At 44.4% G+C, this 25003-nt stretch overlaps 1 protein-coding gene across 3 annotated transcripts; it reads right to left on the bottom strand.

The window, feature by feature from the left end:
* Nucleotides 1–2661: 2661 nt before the first annotated feature.
* STYXL1 (serine/threonine/tyrosine interacting like 1) lies at nucleotides 2662–24981 on the bottom strand. Of its 3 annotated transcripts, XM_075013497.1 has the most exons (10): nucleotides 24862–24981; nucleotides 23647–23753; nucleotides 21773–21834; nucleotides 19583–19712; nucleotides 19151–19207; nucleotides 17555–17700; nucleotides 15639–15784; nucleotides 10842–10939; nucleotides 7413–7522; nucleotides 2666–3471 (listed from the first exon to the last, which is right to left on the bottom strand). In XM_075013497.1, the coding sequence occupies exons 1-10, from the start codon at nucleotides 24897–24899 to the stop codon at nucleotides 3340–3342; spliced, it is 1026 nt and encodes a 341-aa protein (XP_074869598.1). In that variant the 5' UTR covers nucleotides 24900–24981; the 3' UTR covers nucleotides 2666–3339. The 3 variants fall into 3 exon arrangements, with proteins under 3 accessions (XP_074869600.1, XP_074869598.1, XP_074869599.1); XM_075013498.1 differs by lacking the exon at nucleotides 2666–3471 and having other exon boundaries at nucleotides 7454–7522; nucleotides 10842–10895; XM_075013499.1 differs by lacking the exons at nucleotides 17555–17700; nucleotides 19151–19207; nucleotides 19583–19712 and having other exon boundaries at nucleotides 2662–3471.
* Between the last annotated feature and the right edge of the window lie 22 nt (nucleotides 24982–25003).

The raw sequence follows: 25003 nt of genomic DNA on the forward strand, positions 1-25003 counted from the left end.
ACAGCGTGGACCCCGGCCTAGCGTAGCCGTATGCCGAGTGTCACGCACATTTTCTCAGTGGCTGTGCAATGGGGAGTGTCATCATTTCTAACCGTTCTGAAGGGAGCAATGTTGCTGCTAAGTGTGGATTTGAACTACGCACGACAGGTCACTCGCTGCAGGTGCCTGGCCCTTGGTTTTACATCCTATTAGACACAGCAGTCCCTAGCTGGAGGTCTGGCAGTGAGTACAAGTAGACATATGCAGCCTCAGTTTCTTAGTATCTTGGGCTTTCCTTCCTATTCTCCCTGCCTGTGGTTACACGAGCGAGTTTTGCCAACAAAACCCTGGTTTTTGGGGACAAAACTGGTGGAACGTCCAAGCACAAAACACATTTTGCCGACAGAACTCAGCACTCTCACTGGCAGCATTCTGCCTCTTCTGAGGCATAATCAACGAGAAGTTCTGTGGCACCTTATAGATGAACATATTTTGGAGCACAAGCTTTTGTGGGCAAAGACCTGTAGCAATGTTATATATGCCATCATGTGCCAGCAATGCCCGTCTACTATGTCCATTGGAGAAACTGGGCAAAAACTTCGCCAAAGAATGAATGGGCAAGGAGCAAACATTAGGAATCTCAACACAAATAAACCTGTCAGTGAATGGACTGGGCCATTCTGTTAGAGACCTGAGAATGCGTCCTACAACAAAGATACTTTAAAAGCAGATTACATAAGGAGATTTGTGAACTGGGCTCATACTCAAATTCAACACATTAACACTTGGCATGAACAGGGACAGCACTTATCTCACACATTACACGGACTGACTCCCTTCCTTTGATGTTCATAATTTCTCAGGCAAGACACTTAACATCCCTCACAGCTCATTCCCCTCCTTCACTTCCATGTATTTGCTTTGTCAGCTTTTATTACAATTTTTGGGGGCCTCTGTGTTATATAACTGAGTCTGGACCAGAAATGCTATATAGCTAAAGAAATGGGTCTGTCCCACAAAAGCTCATCACCTAATAAATTAGTTTGTTAGTCTTTAAAGTGCTATGTGACTGCTGTTTTGTTTTGCCAAAATATCTGTTAGTTTATAAAGTGCTACAGGACTTCTCGTTGTTTTTGCATATACGGACTAACATGGCTACTCCTCTGACACATGAGGCACAATGCTGCTGTCGACACATTCTGTCAACAAAAAAGCTGTGTGGACGATCTGGGGGGCCCTCTCTCGACAGACAGGGCATCCAGAACAATGGGCAGCCCTGTCTGCTGTGCTTCCAGGTGTCTGTCTGTTGAGAGTGGCCAGGCAGTCCGGACGCTCTGTCAACAGAGGGGAGCCCTCTTCTGATTGGCTTTTGTGTGTGGCTGCACTCTGTTGACAGAAGTTTTGTCAGGAAAACTCTTCTGACAGTGACTTTTTTCAACAGATTGCTGTAGTGTAACTGTAGCCCCTGTGAAATACTAACCTTGCCTGTCTCTTCTGATGTTGGGGGACCTCATGAGAGTAAAGCCCAAAGTGCATTGGCGGCCCTTAAACTGTCTCCTTAAAATAAACAAATATAATAAAAAGACAAATAACCTCCATATGAATCTAAGCAATGAAACCTGAGCTTCTGTTCCTCCTCATTTAGAGGTTGCAAGGTACCAATTTAATATTAGCCTTTTAACCTCCAAATACTACAATTCTTAATCCTTGAAATCCTGAGATATTGGGACAGAGCCTCAGGTGGTGTAAACTGGCATAGTTCCCTTGAAGTTAATTGAGTTCTGCTGATATACATCAGCTGGGGATCTGGAACATACTGTGTCCCTCTGTGGCTGTCTGGCCAAGGTTCTAGAATGTTCACCCCCCACTCCCCCACCATGCCCACGTGAGGGCATCCCCTGGACAGCGCAGGGCCCGGCCCATACGTTTGGGATGCATATTACAACAAATTTCTTTCTACAAATTTCTTCCAGCACAACTTCCGCTTGCAAACGGAGCCGTAGCAGCTCCTCTCGGTTTCTTTAAAAGCAATGGTTCTGAAACAGACAGTACAAAATGGACACACCCATTTGTAGATCTCACTGCAAGACATTAGTACAGAAAATCTACTTCTGATTATGATTTATACTCCTGTTGTTTAGTTCTGGTCATCCAATTTCCACCAAGCATACACATCTCAGCGCTCAGAATTGGTTAGTTATCTAAATTCATTGCAAGGCTGAGTAATTCTGTCACAGGCCAGACTTACTGAGGCTGTACAAATGGCTCAAAAAACTTGGAATGTTCAAATCTAGGATAAAGATTGAAAATGAATGACACAAGAGTAGAGAGCTCAAAATGCAGTGCAAGGCTTATGTAACATCTGCAAGCTCTTATTCCGTGCTGCTAATGTCGGGAATTTAGAGTGTGAAAAAGGAAACATTACTGACCTTGGGCAGGACTTTAATTTGGCTAAATATAATTGGACTGCAGCTGCAAACAGATCTTCCAGGCAAAGAAGTCTGGCTAGCGTAAATAAGAGGCAGGGCTGCAAATCTACCAATATAATTTATGCCACCATGTGCCAGCAATGCCCCTCTGCTATATACATTGGACAAACTGGACAGTCTCTACGTAAAAGGATAAACGCACACAAATCAGATATCAGAAATGGCAATATACAAAAACCCGTAGGAGAGCACTTCAATCTCCCAGGCCACACAGTAGCAGACTTAAAAGTAGCTATCCTACAGCAAAGAAATTTCAGGACCAGACTCCAAAGAGAAATTTCTGAGCAACAATTCATCTGCAAATTCGACACCCTCAGCTCTGGCTTAAACACAGACTGTGAATGGCTGGCTAAATACAGAAGCAGCTTCCCCTCCCTTGGTGTTCACACCTCCAGATCAACTGCTGGTAGTAAGCCTCACCCTTTCTGACTGAGCTAACCTTGTTATCTCCACCCTTGCTCAGGCTTACTTATACCGGGCCCTGCAGATTTCCAAGACCAGCATCTGAAGAAGTGAGTCTGTGCTCACGAAAGCCCATTCAAGGACAGAGATCAATGGATAGCTTTTCCACAGGGCTGCACACCTGCAGCCCCTACTGGCTTCAATGGAATTTGCAGGTGCTCAGTCTTTACCAACAGACGTGACAATCAAAATGAGCCACAATTACAGCTCCCGCTGATGGTTCAGCTGGTTTGTTGGAATGGGGGATGGGACCCCAAATGATGTAAATAACAACACAAAGATGAAAACCAACCCTAGAGGTTCAGATTGTTATATTCTTTTACACACAGCAGTCAGCTCTAGTCAAACCTTACCTAAACAATGCAGCCCAAATTAAGCTGGGACATTTGATTGCTCTCGTTGCTGCCTGTCAGTAATGTGGTTCAGCGATATCTGTGATCACTGATCCGTAGATTTGGCTTTCCCAGTCTGACAGCTGTTGCACAAAGCCACGGTTTGGCCTCATATTTGTTTTGCATTTCTGGACATACTTCCAAGCCCTCTACAAATACAAGTAAAGACAGGGAGAAAAGTCAGGAGCTTGCTCACTGGATTGCCCAGGTTATAATTACAGTAAACTCCTTCTTATCCAGCATTTGTTAAACTGGAACTCTCAATTAACTGACACCATCCCCTGCTGGCTCCATCCCAGGGTACTGTGGCTGAGGCTGCCAGTGGGTCTCTATCCCCTCTAGCTCCAGGGTTCTCTCAGCCCTGGGCCTGCTGGGGTTAATGCGTCTGGTCCTGGGGCTGGAGCTGCCAGGTCTCGGTCCTGCGGCTGTTGGAGTACCCCGGCCCCAGTGGAGCTCTGTTCCCTGGTGGAGTTCCCCCGTGCCCAGGGCCGCCGGTGTTCCTCTGCCCCCCAGGGCTGCCAGCAGAACCCAACGCGCCAGCACAGCCCTGCATGCCAGCAGAGCTCTGCACACTGGCAGAACCAGGGGCTGCCAGCGTTGCCTCGCATGCTGGCAGAGCTCTGTGTGCTGGCAGTATTGCCCTGTGCCCCTGCAGAGCTCCACATGCTGGCAGAGCCCAGGGCCACTGGCAGAGCCCCACACCTTGGCTGAGTTCTCCCAGTCTTGGAGCTGCTGGAGTTCCCCCAAACCCGGCACCCCATCCAGCTTCTCAGGGCTGGAGCTGCCAGTGGGGCTCCTCACCCCAGCCAGCTCCCAGCCTCGGGGCTTGCAAGGTCCCCTGCCTCCTTGCCAGGGATCCCAGAGCCACCTCTCTGTTAAGTGGCATTTTTGAATATCCTGCAACCTCCTGGTCCCGAGGCAGCTGGATATGAAAGAGTTTACTGCACCTCTAAGTCTTAGAAGCATTATTTAAATTTCCATAGCAGGAAGTAGCTTTTGCCATGGACCATACCTTAGTGTGCTAAGTACTGTAAGGACACAGAGCAAAAATGAACCCATCAGGTATCTGAACCAGTACAAAAAGAAAAGGACACTTCCAAATACAACCGTTTTAACCTTCCTTGTCTGTAATATGCAGTTCAATCAGAGTACCAAGGCAGCTGTCTGAGGGGAGTAGTATTAAGATATGGAGTGCATCTTCAGTCCAGAAAGATGATTGGCTTGAGTCTAGGTCCAGCTCAGTAAGGATCAAACTGCACAATCAAGTGATGGTTGTCCAGTTGCCTGTGGGAAAGGAGCTGGAGGTCTCAGTCTAGTATCTGTCAAATTCGTGTCAGTTTCACTACAGCCAAGACTTAGGGCTGCATGGAGACTGGGGTACTTCTCCCACAGTGATGCTCTTTGCAAGGCAGGTATATAACGGTCACCCTTGCACACTGAGCACAGAGTGTTTTCCCCTGTCTTTCTGCCAGGGATTTGGAATTAGGACAATGTAATTGTGCTTTGGAGGATTCAGAGTTTAAGCTCCTCAGGGCAACGACTGTCTTTTTGTCCTCTGTTTGTACAGCACCTAGCACAAAGGAGCCCTGGCCCATGAAGGCTTCTTGAAGCTACTGCAATACAACCATGATTGTCTCACCCTCAAACTAGTGCTCATTTGGGAGCTTTTGGCTTAATACCATGGCTCTCGCCTATACTCACCTTGGGCAGCCTCAGGACATCTTTGTACCCCTAGCCCCCCTGGCCCCAGGACTCAGCTCCAGGGCAGCTCTGGGGCTGAGTGGGCAGAAAGGTAATTTTGCATCTTTTTATAGGGCCCTTTCTCCACAGCAAACAAATATGTAATGATTTAAGCAATACGGTAGGATCTCACCACTTGCGAGGGTTCCACGTTGGGAACCCTTGCAAATGTTGGATTTCACCAATATGGCAGCTCCCGGCTGTTGGCGCTCTTGCCTGGAGTCCTGGGACAAGCGGCGGCTGCCAGTGCTCCATGCCCTTGAGTGCTGGGGGAAACAGTGGCTGCCGGAACTCCTGCCCGGAGCCCTGGGGAAGCGGCTGCTCTGGGTGCTCGCGAATAATTGAATTTGTGAATGGTAGGTTTGTGAATATTGAGACTCTACTGTACATTCAACATCTTTTGACATCCAGGCTTCCAGGGGCTCAGAGGAGGAGGGAGGGGTCCCCCTCTCCCAACTTACACAAAATTTCAGTTACATGGGGGTTGTGAGGAATGCTACCCCCACGTAACTGAGTGTCTTACTGCATTTGTAAATGACCCAATTGCATAGCGATTCCCACCACACTATGCACTACACAGCTGGGGAATGGCATAAATAGAACAAGCCGGGAGATAATTTGGTTCAGATCTGCACTTCAGAGTAGCCCCTCATCTCTGTAGTATCCTGGTTAGCAGTACTCCTGCAATGTGCAGCTCAGGCCTCTTTCTTCATCTATGGTCTACCTTCCATGGTTCTGCAGCAAGAAGTGCCAGCCCAGAGCTCTCCCTGGGGCTAATGGGTCTCCTGCCATGTAAAATGCTAACATGCTTTTTCAATGGACGAAGCAGAGAAGCAGTAGCTACATACAACAGCACGGCAGAGATTCTCCTGTTCCTGGATGAGCACTATATGCTATTGCACAGTGCTGGCCTACAGCAATAAATCCACCATTCAACAATCCCAAAGTGCTAATTACAGCCATCCCGACTGTTTGTTAGTTTCACCTAATTAGTCCTGAATGCTCTGACAGAGCAGGGGTGTTACAAAAATGCACTGCACTCCTCTCAGGCTTCCTTGCTGAAGTTGCTGAGTAACATCCCTCTGAGCACATAAAAATCAGAATTTCCTATAGCTATCAGGAGCGTAATTAGACCTGCTTAAGCTTAATGAGATGAAAGGTAAAATGGTATTGCATGGTTTCTTCCCGAGCTGTGATCCTGGACAGCAACTGCCTTACCTTCCAACCTGTACTTCTACGACTAATTCTCCTCAAACAAAACAAAAGCAGTCAAGTAGCACTTTAAAGACTAGCAAAATAGTTTATTAGGTGAGCTTTCATGGGACAGACTCACTTCGAAAGCTCACCTAATAAACTATTTTGCTAGTCTTTAAAGTGCTACTTGACTGCTTTTTGTTTTGATAGTGTACAGACTAGCACGGCTCCCTCTCTGTTACTATTCTACTCAAACAAGTAGTCCGGTGGGTCTATGCCCATGCATCTGAGCAAGGGCTTTGCAAGAGCATGTTCCAACAGCACCATTGATTTAATCATATTCATGTCTCCCGACCCCTGAAGGCTCACTAAAGCATTCCAAAGTGTTGTCCAAACCAGGGCAAAGGCCTATCTGAAAGAGCAGCTTGAGTAGATTTCACTGCAGCAGAGGTCCCTTACAAAAGCAGTTTCTCTGCTCTGGATGTTCACATGTTCACGTTAGAATCTGACAATGGGCCACATCCCTCCTGACTGATCTGACTTGTTTTCTCCTCTCTTGATGTGTACTACTGATAATGGGCCATTCCCACCCTGACTGAATAGACCTTGTCAGCTCTGGCCCTCCCTTTTACTGGGACTCCTCCTCTTTAAATACTCCTCTGAACGCCCCCCCCGCCATGCATCTGATGAAGCAGGTCTTTACCCACAAAAGCTTATGCTCCAAAATATCTGTTAGTCTATAAGGTGCCAAAGGACTTCTTGTTCTCAAATGGTTTACATTATTCTACAACCCAGTCCCAGGGCTCCTTCCTGCTCCCAGCCTCCTGCCCACTATCCCCCTCCTGCCCTCCTGCATACACCCCCAGCCCTGATGTCCAGCAGCTCACTCACATATCCCACCTTCCCCCACATTTCTCTAGCCCCCTGCTCTGGCTCTTGCACCTCTCTCTCTGTCTCCGTCTCTCTCTCACTACCAGCTTTTACACCATCAGTCCACACTCTAGAGGACAGCAAGATGATGACAAAGCAGGCACTTCCACAGAGCAATAACCACTTAATTGTAGGTGTATATTTTTCAGTGCCTCAGAAGGTTTCAGAAATAGAAATGGACAGGAGATGCAGTCACGCTCTGCAGCAAGCCGAAGTGCAGCTGTACCTTTAAGGGGTAATGGCATGAATGCATGAGCAAGGCCATTACCGCTGTGCTGCTCCGACTTAGACCCAGGGTAGAGAAAACCAGAACTGCTCCAAGAGCCATCTGAGCATCTAAACAGAGAAAAGTGCATTATAAATTAGTGTCTCCAAAAATAAAGGCACAGAACCCTCCCCACTCTTGTTACTTTTAAGTTAATTTCTACTGCTGGTGAAAAGTGCCATAAGTCTGGTCTACACTAGGAAACTAGGGTGAATTTAGATGACTGAGATCAATTTTCTAAGCAATCAGTCCACACTACAGGGTCTGCTCTGCCAATGCTAAGGGCTCCTAAGGTCGACTTTTGTACTCCTACTTTTCACGAGGAGTAACATCAAATTCAACCTTGCATGGTCAACTGTAGGGTTGTGCAGATGGAGCGGTGTGAAATTCAACATTCTTGGCCTTCTGGAGGTGCCCCACAGTGCCCCAATGTGACCAGTCTGGCCAGCACTTTCAGCTCCATTGCTCTCCAGGTGTGTAAGAAATGGTCTGAGAAAGTTTGAACTTCATTTCCTGTTTGGACAGCATGGCTAGTGGAGCAGGCAGCACCTCTGGCCATGGGCTGCAGACACGCTCCAGCCTGGAGTGTGCAAGAGATCTAGGACCTTATTGCTGAGGGTGGGAGGGAGATGAAGCTGTGCTGGCGGAGTTGTGAAGCAGCAAAAGAAATGCAGACTACTCTGCCAAGATCTCACAGGGCATGGTGAAAAAAGGATACACCAGGGAGGCCCAGCAGTGCCATGTGAAAATAAAGAAGCTCCACCAGGTGCACCAGAAGACAAAGGAAGCGAACGGACATTCTAGGTCATCACTGCAGACATGCCACTGCTATGAGCAGCTGAATGGGATTCTAGGGGGGGCCCAACCACTGTCTCCAAACAGTCCGGTGAGACCTCCCAAGAGATTCCTCAGGCGGCCTCTGGCTACAGCAAGGAAGACATGGTGACTGGGGAAGAGGAGAATGAGGACAATGGTAAGCAGGTGAAACGAGGGGCTGATCTCACCCAGAGCGAGGATTTTTTTTTTTTTAAACTTTGTTTCTCACCCCTCCTCCCAGGACTTTTTGCAGCCGGACCCTGATGGCGAGGAGGGCACCTCTGGTGAGTTCTCCTTTGTAATCATGCTACAGGCGCACTAAGGCAATTGGGGGTGATTTGTGGCGGGCGCTGCACCTACACAGTCCGGGGCTCCCGGAACAACTTGTTCACGTGCCTGGGGATGGAGCGCCAGTCCTACTGGTGCATATCCATAACGCTCCCAGACAGGTACTCTTTAATTCTTCTCACAAGGTTTTTGGGGAGACCTGGCTTATGCCAACTCCATGATAGGACACCTCTCTACACCAAGCCACCAGTAAGTTATCTGGTGTAGAAAGGTGTCCACCTCAAAACATTGATAAGAAATGGATGCTGTAGCACTACGTGGGATTCTTCTGTCCTAAGTGCATGGCTTTACACTTGTCCTTGTTGGACCTCATCAGATTTCTCTTAGCCCAATCCCCCAATTTGTCTAGGTCACTTTAGACTCTATCCTTATCTCCAGCATATCTACCTTTCCCCACAGCTTACTGACGCCTGCAAACCAGCAAAAGTCTCTCCCAACATCCAGATCATTAATGAAGTTGTTGAACAAAATCAGCCCCATGCCTATGTTTTGTGTGTGTGAGTGAAAGCAGGACACACAGAAAGTGAGAAAAAGTAGAAAGTGAGAGGCAGAGGGAAAAAGCCAAGCAACAGCCCATGAGCCCAGTGCGATGCTGGGAAAAGCTAGTAAGAGAATTTTTGAGTCTGCTGGTTAAAGAGGCGTGGCTATTCCTTGCACATAAGCAAAACTGCATCAAAGAAAATACCAGACTCTATTTATTTCTGCTTCCAAATGGAGCGACCTAAAATTTGACTAGTTTAGGATTAAAAAGGTGCAAGAATATGATTTGTCTGTACCCATAATTCACTTGTGATAAATGGAAAGCATCTCTCTAGTATTTAACTGAGACTGTCACATCGTAAATTAATCCACTACAGATTGTCAAGTAAAGAATTCAAATATTCTCAAGACCACAGTTGAGAAATCATTCAAAGCTGTTGTGGAAGCTTTCACACACTTACGTTGCAGAGTGATTTTCTTATACTGCTTAAAAAAGAACCAGAGGAAAATGAAAGACTAAAAATAAGTGGAAATAGCAGGTGGGATGGGGTCAAATCCATAAAAATCATAGACTGGGTTTAAGGTTAAAATCTGGACTAATATATAAATTCCTAGTAAATGGCCTCTTTGTCTCATTCCACTCTCTGATCTGTCTGTTGTCTCCTGTCTTTTATCCAGATTATAACCCCTTCAGGGCAGGGATGGTTTCTTGCTCTGTTTGTACAGCACCTAGCACAATGGGGTCTTGGTCCGTTGCTGGGGCTCCAAGGCACTGGCACAATATGAATAATACATAAAGATAATAAACAATGTCACCATAAGCCACCAACCAATAGGTGTCATGTAAGAATTCTGGCTGAAGAATTAACCTGGACTTTAAGCATAAATTTAATGTAAACCAAATCCAGACTATTGCTCTACTGCAGATTTTGTTGTCAGCAGGTACATACAGAGCTATCTGAAAGTGAGATTGTCACCCAGGAAATTTACCACAAACTGGCACGTTCCCAGTTTCATGCTAAGTTTCATAAGGTACATGCACACACTTGGTGCAATTATATAAAGCTTTAGTGGTTCTGGCATGTGGGCCTTTGGTTTTATCAAGGCACTATAAATAAGAACTCATCTATTATTAGTGGCATGAAGATTTATTACATAGCCCTGTGGAAACAGCTCGCATCCTGCTTATTTGCCTCTATATTACACACTAAGACCAAATTCTAACTTACACATCTACAACTCAGTTGATTTCATTGAGGTTGCCATGCACTAGCAGTAAAACTTAGCTTCCTAAGGCCAACGCTGAGGCCATCAGTGTCATCTGACATACACTCATACACACTAGGAGGCGGTGGCTTTGCAGGGCAGCTCAGCAGGCTCTCAGATTCAAAACTACTGTCATTATTCATAGCTGAATTCACTCTGGCTGGAACACAATAGTCATTATTATTTCTTTTGCTGACCAAATGTATACAGTATATTTTGACTGTATGCGTAGTGGATTTGACTTTTCATTCTTGGCCAGATTCAAATACCCTGACATTAAGGTGTGCAATCCCATTTAACTCACTGGTACTATTCATAAGAGTACAGTCTTTTACATTTCCCCTCCCTTCATTAGGAAAGTTACCTATAAATGGACCACGAGGCTCTCAGGACCATGCTTTGCAGTGTTAAAAGACTGTGAACATCCATACTCAGTAGAACAATGTGCACAATACAGGCTATAGATCAGGACCCACTCACCTATGAAGTGACAAATGGTGGGGAAAGAGGAAAAAAGATCTGCGTCAGGGGAATCTGCCACAGAAACATGAAGAAGTTTTTTACTTTCATCTGTGAAACTGGAAAGGGAGCACATAGGAGAGATATTAAACAGACCAATAAAGCAGTTCTGCCAAATTCTACTTGACTGGAGTAAATCAGCAATATTTTATCTGCAGTTACATCAGTAAACGATTTTCATTGTCATCATCATGGTAAGGGAGAGCGAGTAAGACACGGAGGCTGCATTAAGTGGATAACCAAGAGATCCAGTATAAGTCAACAATTCTAAAATGTCTCGGTATTTATGAACAGGTTGCACCTCCTAAAACCAGCACTCTCTGGTCCAGCAACATTGATGGCCCATCAGGACCAGGGATGCTCCTGGATCAGAGAGCCTGACAGCCCAATGGCAGGAGGGCCAAATGGGGCCAGAGGCAACAGCTTTGGCAGCCCATTAGGGGACAGCACAGTACTGAGGCCGGAGCCCTGTAGCAGCCCCATGGTGACAGTGCAGGGCTGGAGCAGGAGCCGTAGCGCCCCCAGGGAGCACGTGGCTGGGGTTTGAGTCCCCGGGTGGCCCTGCAGTGGCAGTGCAGGGCCAGAGCAGGAGTCAGAACCCTGTGGCTGCAGCACAGGACAAGAGCCAAAGCTGGAGCTCTGCTGCAGCAGCAGCGTGAGGCCACAGCAGGAGCAGCAGCCCCCACAAGGGGTCCTAGGGAGTATGGAGCTCGGGCCATAGTCCCTCAGTGGTCCTGCAGCAGCAGCAGCGTGAGGTCAGAGCAGGAGCTGTAGCTCCAAAGCCACAGCGCAGGGTCAGGGCCAGAGCTGGAGCCCCACAGCAGCAGTGTATAGCCAGGACTGGGGCTGGAGTGCACCAGCCGCCCTAGGGAGCACGGGACCAGAGTCCCCTGGAAGTCCTGTGGGAGCACAGGACCAGGGTTGGCATCCTGCAGCAGTCCCATGGCAGCGTGGGACCAGGCCATAGCAGCTCCTCAGAGCACAGGGCCAGGGTTTGGGGGCTAAGGTCAGGCAACCTCTCCTGGTCTGGCAAATTCTCTTGTTTAGAACCAGTCAGGTCCCAACCAATGTCAGACCAGGGAGGTGCAACCTATATTAGCATGACCCTATAGTATGTTCTACATGGGAGCCTGATGAAGGCAGACAGCTGAAAGCAGGTGTTTTCTCAAGTCGTATTTGTTTTGGGAGTTTCCTAAATATATCATTAACATACATAGATGCCGTTTCATTAAGGTGCTATATACCTTATAAGGATTCTCATACAGCAACGAAGGGTCCTGTGGCACCTTACAGACTAACAGAAAAGTTTTGAGCATGAGCTTTCATGAGCACAGACTCACTTCATCAGATGCCTTACATGTTGAATAGTAACAGAGAGGAAGCTGTGCTAGTCTATACACTATCAAAACAAAAAGCAGTCAAGTAGCACTTTAAAGACTAGCAAAATAGTTTATTAGGTGAGCTTTCGTGAGACAGACCCACTTCTTCAGACCATAGCCAGACTAGAACAGACTCAATATTTAAGGTACGGAGAACCAAAAACAGTAAGCAAGGAGGACAAATCAGAAAAAGATAATCAAGGTGAGCAAATCAGTGAGTGGAGGGGTGGGGGGGAAGGTCAAGAATTAGATTGAGCCAAGTATGCAGACGAGCCCCTATAGTGATTCAGAAAGTTCCCATCACGATTTAAACCATGTGTTAATGTGCCAAATTTGAATATAAAAGCCAGCTTGGCTGCTTCCCTTTCTAGAATGGTGCGATAATTCTTCTTCAGTAACACACATACCTTTAGGTCATTGACAGAAGGCCCCATTCCATTAAAATGTTGACTAACTGGTTTGTGGATCTGGAGTGTTTTGATGTCTGTTGGGTCAATGTCTGTTGGTTTCTCTGTGCCTTAAATATTGAGTCTGTTCTGTTCTGGCTATGGTCTGAAGAAGTGGGTCTGTCCCACGACTCACGTAATAAACTATTTTGCTAGTCTTTAAAGTGTTACTTGACTGCTTTTTGTTTTCATCAGATGCATGAGGATAGAACAAGAGGCAATGGACTGAAATTGCAGCAGGGGAGGTTCAGGTTGGACATTAGGAAAAAGTTCCTAACTGTCAGGGTGATCAAACACTGGAACAAATTGCCAAGGGAGGTGGTAGAATCTCCATCGCTGGAGCTATTTAAGAAGAGGTTAGATAGATGGCTTTCAGGGATGGTCTACAAAATGCTTGGTCCTGCCATGAGGGCAGGAGGCTGGACTCGATGGCCTCTTGAGGTCCCTTCCAGTCCTACTCTTCTATGATTCTATGATTCTATGTCACTTAGAATAGATGTGAAACAATACAGAAGAATGTTAAGTTATGCAGCTGCTTTTCATGGAACAAGTGATGACTCAGAGCTGAAACAAAGCCCAGTGCTCTGAGATTTTCAAGTATTCTCTTTGCAGACAGATACACAAGAAATGTTCGATTATTAGTAATACTGGCTATACAAATGTAACCAGGCAGAAAATTGTATTATTCCTCAATCACTTCTTGCTGGTCAGTCACATCCTTGCAAAATGTCACTGGGTTTCTGGCCATATTTCTAATATAATTTGCCCACTGACTTGGGTGGCTAATGAAGTAGCTTCAGTCATTCAGGGGGTAGGTTTAGAGGATAAAATACATAAAGAACATGTTAAAAATTACTGAGAAAAATTAGATGTTTTCAAGTCACCCGGCCCTGATGAAATGCATCCTAGAGTACTTAAGGAGCTCATAGAGGAGGTTTCTGAGCCTTTAGCTATCATCTCTGAAAAGTCCTGGAAACTGGGAGAGATTCCAGAAGACTGGAAAAGGGCAAACATAGCGACCATCTATAAAAAGGGAAAAAAGACCACCTCAGGAAACTACAGATCAGTCAGCTTAACTTCTGTGCCAGGAAAGATAATGGAGCAAATAATTAAGGAATTCATCTGCAAACGTCTGGAAGAAAATAAGGTGATAGGTAACAGCCAGCATGGATTTGTAAAGAACAAATCATGCCAGACTAATCCGATAGCTTTTTTTTAACAGGATAACAAGTCTTGTGGATAAGGGAGAGGCATGGATGTGGTACACCTAGACTTTAGTAAGGCATTTGACACGGTCTCACATGATTTTCTTATCAATAAACTAAGCAAATACAACTTAGATGGGGCCTGCATAACTGGCTGGATAACCATTTTCAGAGAGTAGATATTTATGGTTCACAGTCATGTTGGAGGGGCATAACAAGTGGGGTCCCGCAGGGATCTGTTTTGGGAATGTTTCTATTCAGTATCTTCATCAACGATTTAGATAATTGGCATAGAGTGTATACTTATTAAGTTTGCAGATGACACCAAGCTGGGAGGGGTTGCAACTGCTTTGGAGGATAGGGTCAGAATTCAAACAAACTGGCAAAATGGTTTGAGGTAAACAGGATGAAGTTTAATAAGGACAAATGCAAAGTACTCCACTTAGGAAGAAACAATCAGCTTCATACATGTAGAATGGGAAGCGAATGTCTAGGAAGGAGTACTGCGGAAAGGAATTTAGGGGTCATAGTGGACCGCAAGCTAAATACGAAGAAACAGTGTGATGATGTTGCAAAAAGAGCAAACAAGATTCTGGGATGCATTAACAGGAGTGTCGAGAACAAGACACAAGAAATTATTCTTCCGCTCTATTCTGCACTCATTAGGCTTCAACTGGAGTACTGTGTGCAGTTCTGCGCACCAAATTTCAAGAAAGATGTGGAGAAATTGGAGAAGGTCCAGAGAAAAGCAACAAAAATGATTAAAGGTCTAGAGAACATGAGCTATGAGGGAAGACTGAAAGAACTGGTCTTGTTTAGTTTAGAAAAGAGAAGACAAGATAACGGTTTTCAAGTACCTCAGATTTAGAGGGGATATGATAATGGTTTTCAAGTACCTCAAAAAGGGTTACAAGGAGGAGGGAGAAAAATTGTTTTCCTTGGCCTCTGAGGATAGGACAAGAAGCAATGGGCTTAAACTGCAGCAAAGGAGGTTTAGGTTGGACATTAGGACAAACTTCCTAACTGTCAGGGTGGTTAAACACTGGAATAAGTTACCTAAGGAGGTTGTGGAAATCTCCATTGCTGGAGATATTTAAGAGCTGGTTAGACAGACACCTATCATGGATGGTATAGATGGTGTTTGATCCTGCCAAGAGGGCAGGGAACTGGAATTGATGACCTCTTGAGGTCCCTTCCTGTTCTAGTGTTCTATCATTCTATGAATACAGAAGAAGAAGAGAAATCGCGCAAAAGGAAATGAATGATATTTTAAGCATGTTGGCTTGTAAATTTTCCTCAAATGTTGTTTCAAAATTTTGCATTAGGCTCATTGTGAAGGTCTGTGCTAAGTGTTGGACTCACAGGCCCTGATTTTCCCGGGAAGTAAACTGCTAGTTACCTCTGAGAGCCTGGGCCCCAATGCCGAAGATCCCATCCTTGCTCTGCATAGCCTCATTTCTTCTGAGTTATGGTAAGCTGATGCAGCAAAGAGTCAGAAGAGAGAGTCTATGCTAGAGAAGTCAGAAGAACAAGTATTATATAGCCTTAAACTTATCCCACTACACCTAATCCTCCTCCTCCTCTGAATGAATGAGTATCTCACAAGGTTCCTGGAAGATCTACAAACATCCAGCTTCTGCTAATGGGTTCTAATGCTGTACCACATCATTTGGTGGATTTCCACACACACAACTGTTGATGCAAATCCAGTGGGACCATTTGACTTACAGTGTTGCAATCTCCTCTGAGATGTTGACTTGTGCTTTGATTTTCAAATCCTTCTGAATCTGTGGGTCACAGGCCTGCCTGTAATCTCCCATATATAACTGAGCAGGCAATATCTCTACAGGGTATGGCTGAATGGCATCCAATTCCTGCAGAGGAGACACAACTGGATTAATACAGTTGAATGAATTTATTCCTATTTTCCTTTATCTTAGCTTGGACAGTTCTTACACCTGGATCCTGAGAAGAAACAAACTAGTGCAAAGCCAGCATCCCAACAGCTACATTCAAACAGAAATGAGGGACGTTCATTTATCAGACATCTATTTAAAAGAAAAGTTATCACTAGACTTGGTCAATGAAATAAACATAGTCACTGTTATTGTGATCCTGCTGAAATAAACGAATAAGAGACAGGCTATGTCCTTTGTAATATAGTGAGGGACTCTAGCACAGGCTGAATCTCTCCCTTGGGATATGTGCTGAGCAAGAGAATTTGCAAGACCATGGGAGGTCAATATTATCTAGCAGCATTGCCAACATTTCCACTGCTTACTGGGCTCTTAGAAGACATTTAGGAGTAAATTACACCTAAATAACAGCACAGAACACTCAGAGCCAGGACTGGGGGCTGCAAACAAACTTTATGGGACCACAGAATACTTGGCCACACCCATGCTAAGTGGCTGTCTGGCTAACTAAAATCATGCCAGATTATGCATATTGCTGGTTGAGAGAGTTCCGGATTAGAGAGGTTCAGCCTGTACCTCATATTATCTAGTGTTTGCTAGTTACTTGGTCTGAGGCCAAATGAAACTATTTGTCAAAACAAGACTAGCAGATATAGTGTGACTGCATAATACAACTTCAACTCATTGCTTCAACCAGAACACCAAAAATTCTGCACATAGCTTAGCAGCCTCCCATTTGGGCATCTTGAAGGCTCAGGACATAATTTAGTAGCCATGGCCAGAGTGGAATGGAAGAGAACTGAGTAGCGAGTATCCACCGAACAACAGAGGAGAGAATGAAGTATAGGAGAATGCTGTATACGACTGTGACTACAGGGACAATGGAGGCAGATGGAGTGTCAAGCATCATCTAGAAACAAGAAAAAGTCACTAGACAATTTATTTTCCATTTGCAGATCACTCATGTATCACTTTATTAAGACAGCACATGGTACTGGAGCACTGCACAGACTAACACTTTTATTACACAGCTTAGTTGACAAAGATGGAGTATCAGAATGAAGAGACATGTTTCAGTCACAAGTCACTAGGTATTTTTTGAAGCCCAGCCCTAAATATTAAAGTTGTATGCTTATCTCTCTCAATCTGAGCAGGCTCCAGCCTGATCACTCTGTGGATAAAGAGAACAAGATGCTGCTGGAAATAAGTGACTCATTCAGTGGGATTTTCATCCCTGAGTCAATATTGAAAAAATGCATTAGTGTTCACTTTGTGATCCTACTGGATGAAAGCCATTGCATGTAAGAAGTTATTAAAGACGTCATCATCTTAACACAAACAAACAGTCACAACTTCTGCCCAAACACATTTACTTGCAATTGTTAGACTGCAACTGCAGGTACCCTGCAGTGAGATAAACTTGTACAGACTAGTATAGCGGAAAGAGATTTATTTAATCTAACAACGCTTTCTGATTAGTCAGTTTCTTATCATGTTTGTGTGACCTTTTCATACAGCGTCAGGAAGATGAAAAAGAACAACCGTTAGCAGAAGTACTCGGGGCAAGGGTAATACTTGAAGTGACTTTTGATTCCTTAAAACCATTAAACTCAGATGGACACTGTCCCTTTAATTGTTAACTAGGGAATTCACTGGCATTAGCTGAACACACACAGAAAAAGTCTATTTATAGTAAGAAAACCTGGCCTCTTTCAACAACAATCTCACCTGAGGCATCCAGAATATCTTCTGAGTCCTCAAGAAATGGTAGCATGCAGTGAAGCGCTCATACCCTCCTTTCAGGATGTGGACTGGGTGGCGGGTGAACTGCTCTAAGACTCGGGCACACCGGATGGCAGCCCCTATCTCAGCATCTAAAGACACAGAAAAACTACTACACATGGTTGCTGCAGGACATTGGATCATGGGAGGGTTATTTCCAATGGGCCTGGAGGACTTGGGGTAAAGCCCTGCTCTTACTGACCTCAGTGGCAAAACTCACTGGGGACAGAATTTCACTCCTGGTATCTGAAGGACTTTGAGAGAGCAGGGTTAAAAGCCACTGCAAGGAAGCCACTGGAGACATTTCTGACATGCCCTGCAAACCTCATGTTTGGAGAACTTCCTTCTTCTACTGACTTATCTTACCTCACCCCTCCAGGCAGAACATGTTTTAATTTCTCTGGTCCCTGTCACAGTCCAGGTATTAACTCCTGTTATTCTCTATGGATACCCTGCAGGACACTGCCCTCACAGCAGGACCAATCACCATCTAGACCATCCCCAACAGATGTCTATCTAACCTGTTCTTAACTATCCGCAGTGAGGGAGATTCCACAACCTCCCTCGGATATTTATTCCAATGTTTAATGACCCTGACTGTAAGGAAGTTTTTCTGAATGTCTAATCTAAACCTTCCTTGCTGAAGTTTAAGCCCATTGCTGTTTGTCGTATCCTCAGAGGACAAGGAGAAAAATTTTTCTCCCTCCTCCTTGTAACCCTCTTTGAGGTACATGAAAACCGCTATCATGTCCCCTCTAAGTCTTCTCTTTTCTAAACTAAATAAGACCAGTTGTTTCTGTCTGCCTTCATAGCTCATGTTCTTTAGACCTTTAATCATTCTTGCTGCTCTTCTCTGGACCTTCTCCAATTTCTCCATATTTTTCTTGAAATGTGGTGACCAGAACTGGACAGAATGCTCCACTTGAGGCCTAATGAGCGCTGAGCAAAGCTGAAGGATGACTTTTTGTGTCTTGCTCTCAAAATTCCTGTTAATGCATCCCGGAATCGTACCTGCTTTTTTAGCATCAGCATCACACTCTTGACTCCTATTTAGCTTGTGGTCCACTATGACCCCTCCATCCCTTTCTGCAGTACTCCTTCCTAGATAGTCGCTTCCCATTTTGTATGTATGAAGCTAATTGTTTCTTCTTAAGTGGAGTACTTTGCATTTTTCTTTATTAAACTTCATCCTGCTTACCTCAGACCACTTCTCCAGGTTGTCCAGATCATTTTGAATTCTGACTCTCTCCTTCGAAGCAGTTGCAAGCCCTCCCAGCTTGGTATCATTTGCAAACTTAACAAGCATAACCTCTATGCCAATATCTGAATATTTATTTCTATCTTTAAATCAACTCAACAGATCCACAAAATTATCAGTGTCATGACCTTCATTTTATCCTATGGGCTTCCAGACCTAAGCATTTCCCATCAAACTTCATCCAATTCATCCTCTCATTAGAGGTAAGTCCTATTTTTGTTACCTTGATAAGGCAAAGCCTGTTTCAAAATTACTGAACTTACTAATAAAATGAAAGAACTCACTCTGTGAACATGAAGAACTGGATTCAGATTCTGGGATCTTTGAGGTAGCTTTAGGCCCTAAAAAGCAATACATAAACAAACTCAACCCTAGATGAACTGGGAAAAATGGCTTTGAAAGTGAATGCTTCACAGATTGGAAGATAAGCCAGCCTAGATGAGGCATTGAAAGAAAATCTGGATTTATGAAGCCTAGAATAGAACATGTGAAATAGTATAACAGTCAGAGGCTTACTGATGGTGTCATATTATCAAAATGTATGCTGTGCACTTAAGTGTTCTTGTTAAGTTATTTAAAATAGAAATAAACTGATAAAGGTAAATGAAGAGTGGGAGGTATTCTCATACTGGAGTGGTGGGCTTGATGGAAGAGAATAGAATACAGCTGAGCTGTGAGTTATAGCATGAATCTGTCTTGCTAGCCAGTAAACATACCTTCTTCATCCTCCTCATAGTCATTATAATAGGTATTGTCCAAAGAGCTGGTTTTACCATCGTATACGACACAATATTTGACACACTCCAGTTCAACTGACTGAGGTACCAGGTATTTCCCCAGGGGATTCTAGCAAAACCACAAAAGAATCTTATGAAGAGTGGGCAGCAATTTTCCTCATGGATTAGCCTCTAATAAATTTCCCCATGGTACTATTATACTAAGTTACATGTCAGCAAGTGGGTCTGGTCTATGGATTAGCAGGATGGTATACAATGTATATATTGAGAAACTTCCAGAAGGTGTATATTACACTAACTTAGTTCTGATTCGCCACGGTCTTGCACCCTGAGCAATCATTTATGCCTGTATAAAGTGAGTACAACCACTTCAGAATGGCAGTGATTTACACCCAGACTGTACACGTGTATTTGCAAAGCAGCGAAGAGTCTGATCTCCTCATGGTCACCATTTTGTTTCATCCTGTCTTTTGAGCATCATTATTTCACCCACAGATCTCTGAATGTGTGTTTCCCTAAGCTCTCAGCCTCCAGCCTTGCAGTATTTATCATGAGTAGACTTACACAGTCTTGCCCAGGGTCAGATCTAGGGCATGCAGGCCACCCTACAACTTCTCTCTGGCGTCACCCAGGGTGTGGGGGGCCCATGTACCTCACCAGCCTCTCTCCAGAACTGGCCAGGGCAGGGCAGTGCACTCTGCCTATTGGCTTCTCCCTGGGGCCAGCCCCAGGGTGGGGAGGTGCGCAAAGCACCCCACCCACCAGCTGCTTCCTGGGGTAGGATGGGGGACTATGCACCACAGCTGCTGACTTCTCCCAGGGCCAACCTGGGCCACAGAGGCCACCTGCTGGCACTCCCTAAGGCAGCCGAGTCTGTGGAGGCTGCCTGCTGGTGCACCCTGTGGCCAACACAAGGCAGTGGGGCAGCTGGCTGCTCGTCCCCAGGGCAGGTCGGGATGGTAGGGGTCACGCTGCCAGCCTGAGAGTGATCACTGGGACATTTTCTGTCCCCCTGTTGTCAATTGTGAATTTAACTGTCCCCTGTACTTTCTGTCCTCTGTGCTCGTCAGTGAGTACAACTGTCCCTGCTCTCACGCCCCTCCCTTTGTTTGATATGAAACAATTCAGGCACACTCCATTATTCTGGAACAACCACACCTATCCTTGCTTTAAGTTATGATAAGAGGAAGCTGCATACCAAATTTGGTGCTCCTAGCTCTTACTTTTTAGGTGGAGTTCCTGAACAGGTGGACCGAAAGACAGATGCACACTTCTAAATTATATATATATTTCTATCTAAAACATAGATTGATAGATAACAATATCTATCTATAACACAGAGCAATTTTTGTTCCTATTTTCTTGAATTCTTCACCTGTAATTTCTATCAAATGTAGTGAAGCACCTCACTGGTGAAGAAACTTAGGCTGAGATTTGCAAAACTCCCAAAGGGGGTAAGAGGCACAATTAATAGGACCTGTGTATCTAACTCCCTTAGGTGAATCGAAGAAGTCAGAGATGGAAAAGACTGAGCAAGTCATTTTATTGGCCTACCTGCCAATCCAGCAGATTTCTGAATGCTTTGTCCTATCTAATGTTAAAAACCTGAAGCAATGTCCCACCACCCTTTGTGAGACAACTCTCCAGTGTACTAGCTCTTCTTGCTGGAATACTCTTCCTGATATTCAATTTTAATGTCTCCCTTCCTTAGGCTACTGTAATCTCATTGCCCTCTTTTCTAGCCCAAACTGCATCACCTTTTATGAGATAAACTGAACATTCCAGACTCAGGCCTGGGAGAGATTGAAGCAGTTTCTCATCCTTTTAAGCCAATTCTGTCTCACTGATAAATGCTAAATCCTAGAATCATCAGTGTGTGTTATTCATTAATGGTCCTGTGCATTCACCCTCCTGGAACATAGGGATACAAAGCATTCTGTTCCCATGACAGCAGGTGCTATGGTGCCCCAGAAAAATATGTCCCTCAGAAGCATAGGTGGTATTTGAATTGCTATTTTCTGGAGGAGGAACAGCTTTAGTTTGCTGTCAGCTCTCTGGAGGCCTGTTGGTGTCACTGACGTGGAGATATGTGCCCCTCCGCCAGCCAAAATAGAAGGTCATGAAAGACATCACATATGAATGATAAACCTTCTTGAAACCACAACTAACCTGTTTAACCCTTCTTGCTGTAATCACATGGCTTTCATCATACTCACGCTTTGTACGGGCATCTGAAAATAACAATGAAGACAGTGTGAATGGCTTACATAGTGCCTTCATGGCAGAATCCAAAGAGCTTTACACATTTTACAACTAGATACCCAAACCACAGAAGGTATACATTTCTTCATTGGATTCCATGTTTATTGTGCCAATTGACTTTCAGATTAAATATCTTAGTTTGCAAGCAAAACGATATATTTTTGAAGATGTCACCTTTGTGAATTTAACTTGGGATCTGAAAATCAGGCTGTATCATTTCCTTCTCACATATCATCATTACCACTAATGAAGATTCTGCTGGACCAAAGTCAGCAGTCATTGCACAAAGATTGCCTACATATAATACGGGCAGAATGGGGTGCTGCAACTGGAATTTAACATACAGTTTTAGTGATGATGCAAAAACTAAAATCCAGAGATTTATCATAAGAAAGACTAAAATCCAGCTATTTCTGTCATAATTCTATTCCTCTGCCTACTAACACAAATAATAGTTACAATGTATTTTGTCATTACATTAAATAGAGATGACTGAATGCATCAAGGGAGCAAGCAGGTGAGTACATAGATGCCATATTTACATGATCACTTTTATATATGGCATCGTTAAAAGTGTCTATGAAAAACTCCTAGATGAAGTAGGAGTTCCTATTATGATATGTCTCATTACCATTTATATAGCACTTCATATGCTCAAAGCATCACACAAACATTAATTATTCCTCCCAACAACTCTGTGAGGAAGGCAGTATCAGCAGGTGAAAGTCATCTCAGGTGCAACTGAGTTCCTTTACACCAAGGATGGATTTGGCTCATTATCTCCATTTGACTGCTGGCAAAATTGAGACATGGGTGGCTAATGTAGAGATTATATAAATGGTGTGTAAGTTACACCCTGATTACGTGATTTAAGGGTGTATAACCTGCTGCAATGTACATGCTGTGGGGTAGGACTGGAGACTGGTATGTCAGATAAAGCAAATAATACAAATCGGTAACAGAAAGGATGGGTGAAGATAAAGAAGACACCTCCTGCTATCTTTTTCTGTTAGTTGCTTTTCCTATTATACCCCTTTTTCCACCTCCACAGCAACTATGTTACCTCTAGTTCAAGGCATGCACTGGACACTTTCATTTACATCATTTCTAAATTAGGTCCAGAGAGATTAAGTGGACAGCAGCAGAGGAAGCAATAGAACTCAGCATTTTCCTGGATTCCAATCACATTCTCTGTCCTCAAGACCACGCCGCCTCTTCTAAGGCTATGTCTGCACTGCAAGTAAAGCTATACTTATTATATTATGATCCCCATTTTGAGAAAGCCATCTCAATGTTAAATCCTAGTGCAGACAGATCAGCTACTGTGTCTTGTCCCCAAAAGGCTTTCACGCCGTGATGCAAAATACATCTTTATTTGCAGTGAAGACATGACCTATGAGAAGTATACCTCCCAAATTCTATTAAAAGAAGAAACAGCGACAAAGCAGAGTACCAACCGCACGTATAAAATATAAAATCACAATGATCCTCAAATCCTCCTAGATATTATACAATCACATATATGCTAATGGATCAAGCAGGACTGAGGGACCTCTCTCTGTTGCACTGAACCTTGTACAGTCATTTAGATAAGTGCAGAGGAAGTGAAATTCAACTCCCCTTATAGGTACTAGGCATGTTTTCACTGATTGTTATAGAAGTTGGGTCACTCCCAAAGCACATGCAAACTTTTATGATAATCTAGCCCCAATAATTAAACAAAAATGAACTATATGATAAATTGCACATTAATATACATATTAACACTCTCATTAGCTTACCCAATAAACAGAGATAGTTAGGCTCAGTTAACCTGCAGAGCTTCGTGGACTGGTTCAAGATGTTGTAAAGCTCTGTGGGCTCACAGAGGACCAAGCCTGCCATTTTACTGAATGGAAATAATAATAATTAAAGAGTCAATACAATCTTACAAATTGAGTTCTTGCAAAGTAACCTAGCAGGCATGAAGAATTTATTTTTTATTCATTCCAACTCATCTGTGAATGAAAACAATTGCTTTGAATGCAAGCCTCCATCCTTAAACCCATGCCTTCAAGAGGGATAGTTGGCTTTTTTAAAATACAAAAGGCTAGAATTCAATCTAAAGCAATCCAATTTAACTAGTGAAATATAAAAATGAAACTATATTCAGAGTATCTAAACCTCTACATATCACTCAGATCTGAAATTAACATGGAAAAATCCTATTTCCAAAATCAGGACTTACTTTTCTAAAAATTGTTTTCTTGGGGAGAAAAATCCACGTTCAATATTTCTATATTTAGGGAGTAAATGAGTGAAGTTCAGGCTGAGCTCACTGGCAGACACACAAGTTCAGTATTCTACAGGACTGGGACCACAGCTCTTACCAATTTATTTCCTAATAACTTAGAAATGTATTTCCCAAGTATCTGATATTAGGAAATAGAATAAACAGGAACCTGACCTGTCAGCAACCGAAATGCCTGATATCTTCCTCTGAACAGATCCACCTGTCCCCACTCTCTGTCACTTTGGAGTTTCCCTCTCCTTTTTGTTAAAAAATACACCAAATTTCAATTAATACAAAGTACAACAATATGACCCAGACAAAGGGTAGCGTTCCAGAACTCCACATTAAACATCACCTTTGCAGCCTGTACAAGTTTTCCTACTCAGGTCAATGCCACATCCATTAAGTTTGTAGCAATGGTACGTAGGGTGCCCACTGCTATTGCATGACACCTGTGGAATGGATCTTGCGGGTGTCATGGAGATATGTTACCATGGCAACAGTAGCATCCATTGCCATGGCATCTATGAAACCTGTGGAATCTGTTGCCATGGCACCCCTGGAGTCCTGTCACCATGACACCCGTACCATCAGTTGCCATGACCTCTATGACACCGTGAAATCTGTTGCCATGGCACCCGCAGGTTCCCATTATAACTACCAAGATCGCGCGAGTCAGAAAGGCGCCTTGAAAGTCCTGGGCCTGGCCCCACTCCGCTCTCACCTCCCGGTTGCTACGCAGCGACGCTCGGAGGTAACCATGGGTGACGTCCGTTGGAACCACCCCTTGCCCAGCTCTCGCGATCTTTTGGCGGGAGGGATAGCTCTCGCGGTACTTGGAGGCCCGCGGTGGCGCTCGGGAGCGG

This window comes from Carettochelys insculpta, chromosome 19 (assembly GCF_033958435.1).
Source record: "Carettochelys insculpta isolate YL-2023 chromosome 19, ASM3395843v1, whole genome shotgun sequence".
Taxonomy (NCBI): domain Eukaryota; kingdom Metazoa; phylum Chordata; order Testudines; family Carettochelyidae; genus Carettochelys; species Carettochelys insculpta.

Bases quoted from the DNA above. Each gene is read 5' to 3' on its own strand.
- STYXL1 (XM_075013497.1), bottom strand. From the start codon at position 24,899: ATGGTTACCTCCGAGCGTCGCTGCGTAGCAACCGGGAG. The intron at 19,713-21,772 runs GTTAGTTGTGGT...TGGTTTTGCTAG, and splicing joins CAGCAAGAAGGGTTAAACAG to AATCCCCTGGGGAAATACCT. The intron at 10,940-15,638 runs GTAAGTCAAATG...CTCCCTTTCCAG, and splicing joins TCAGAGGAGATTGCAACACT to TTTCACAGATGAAAGTAAAA.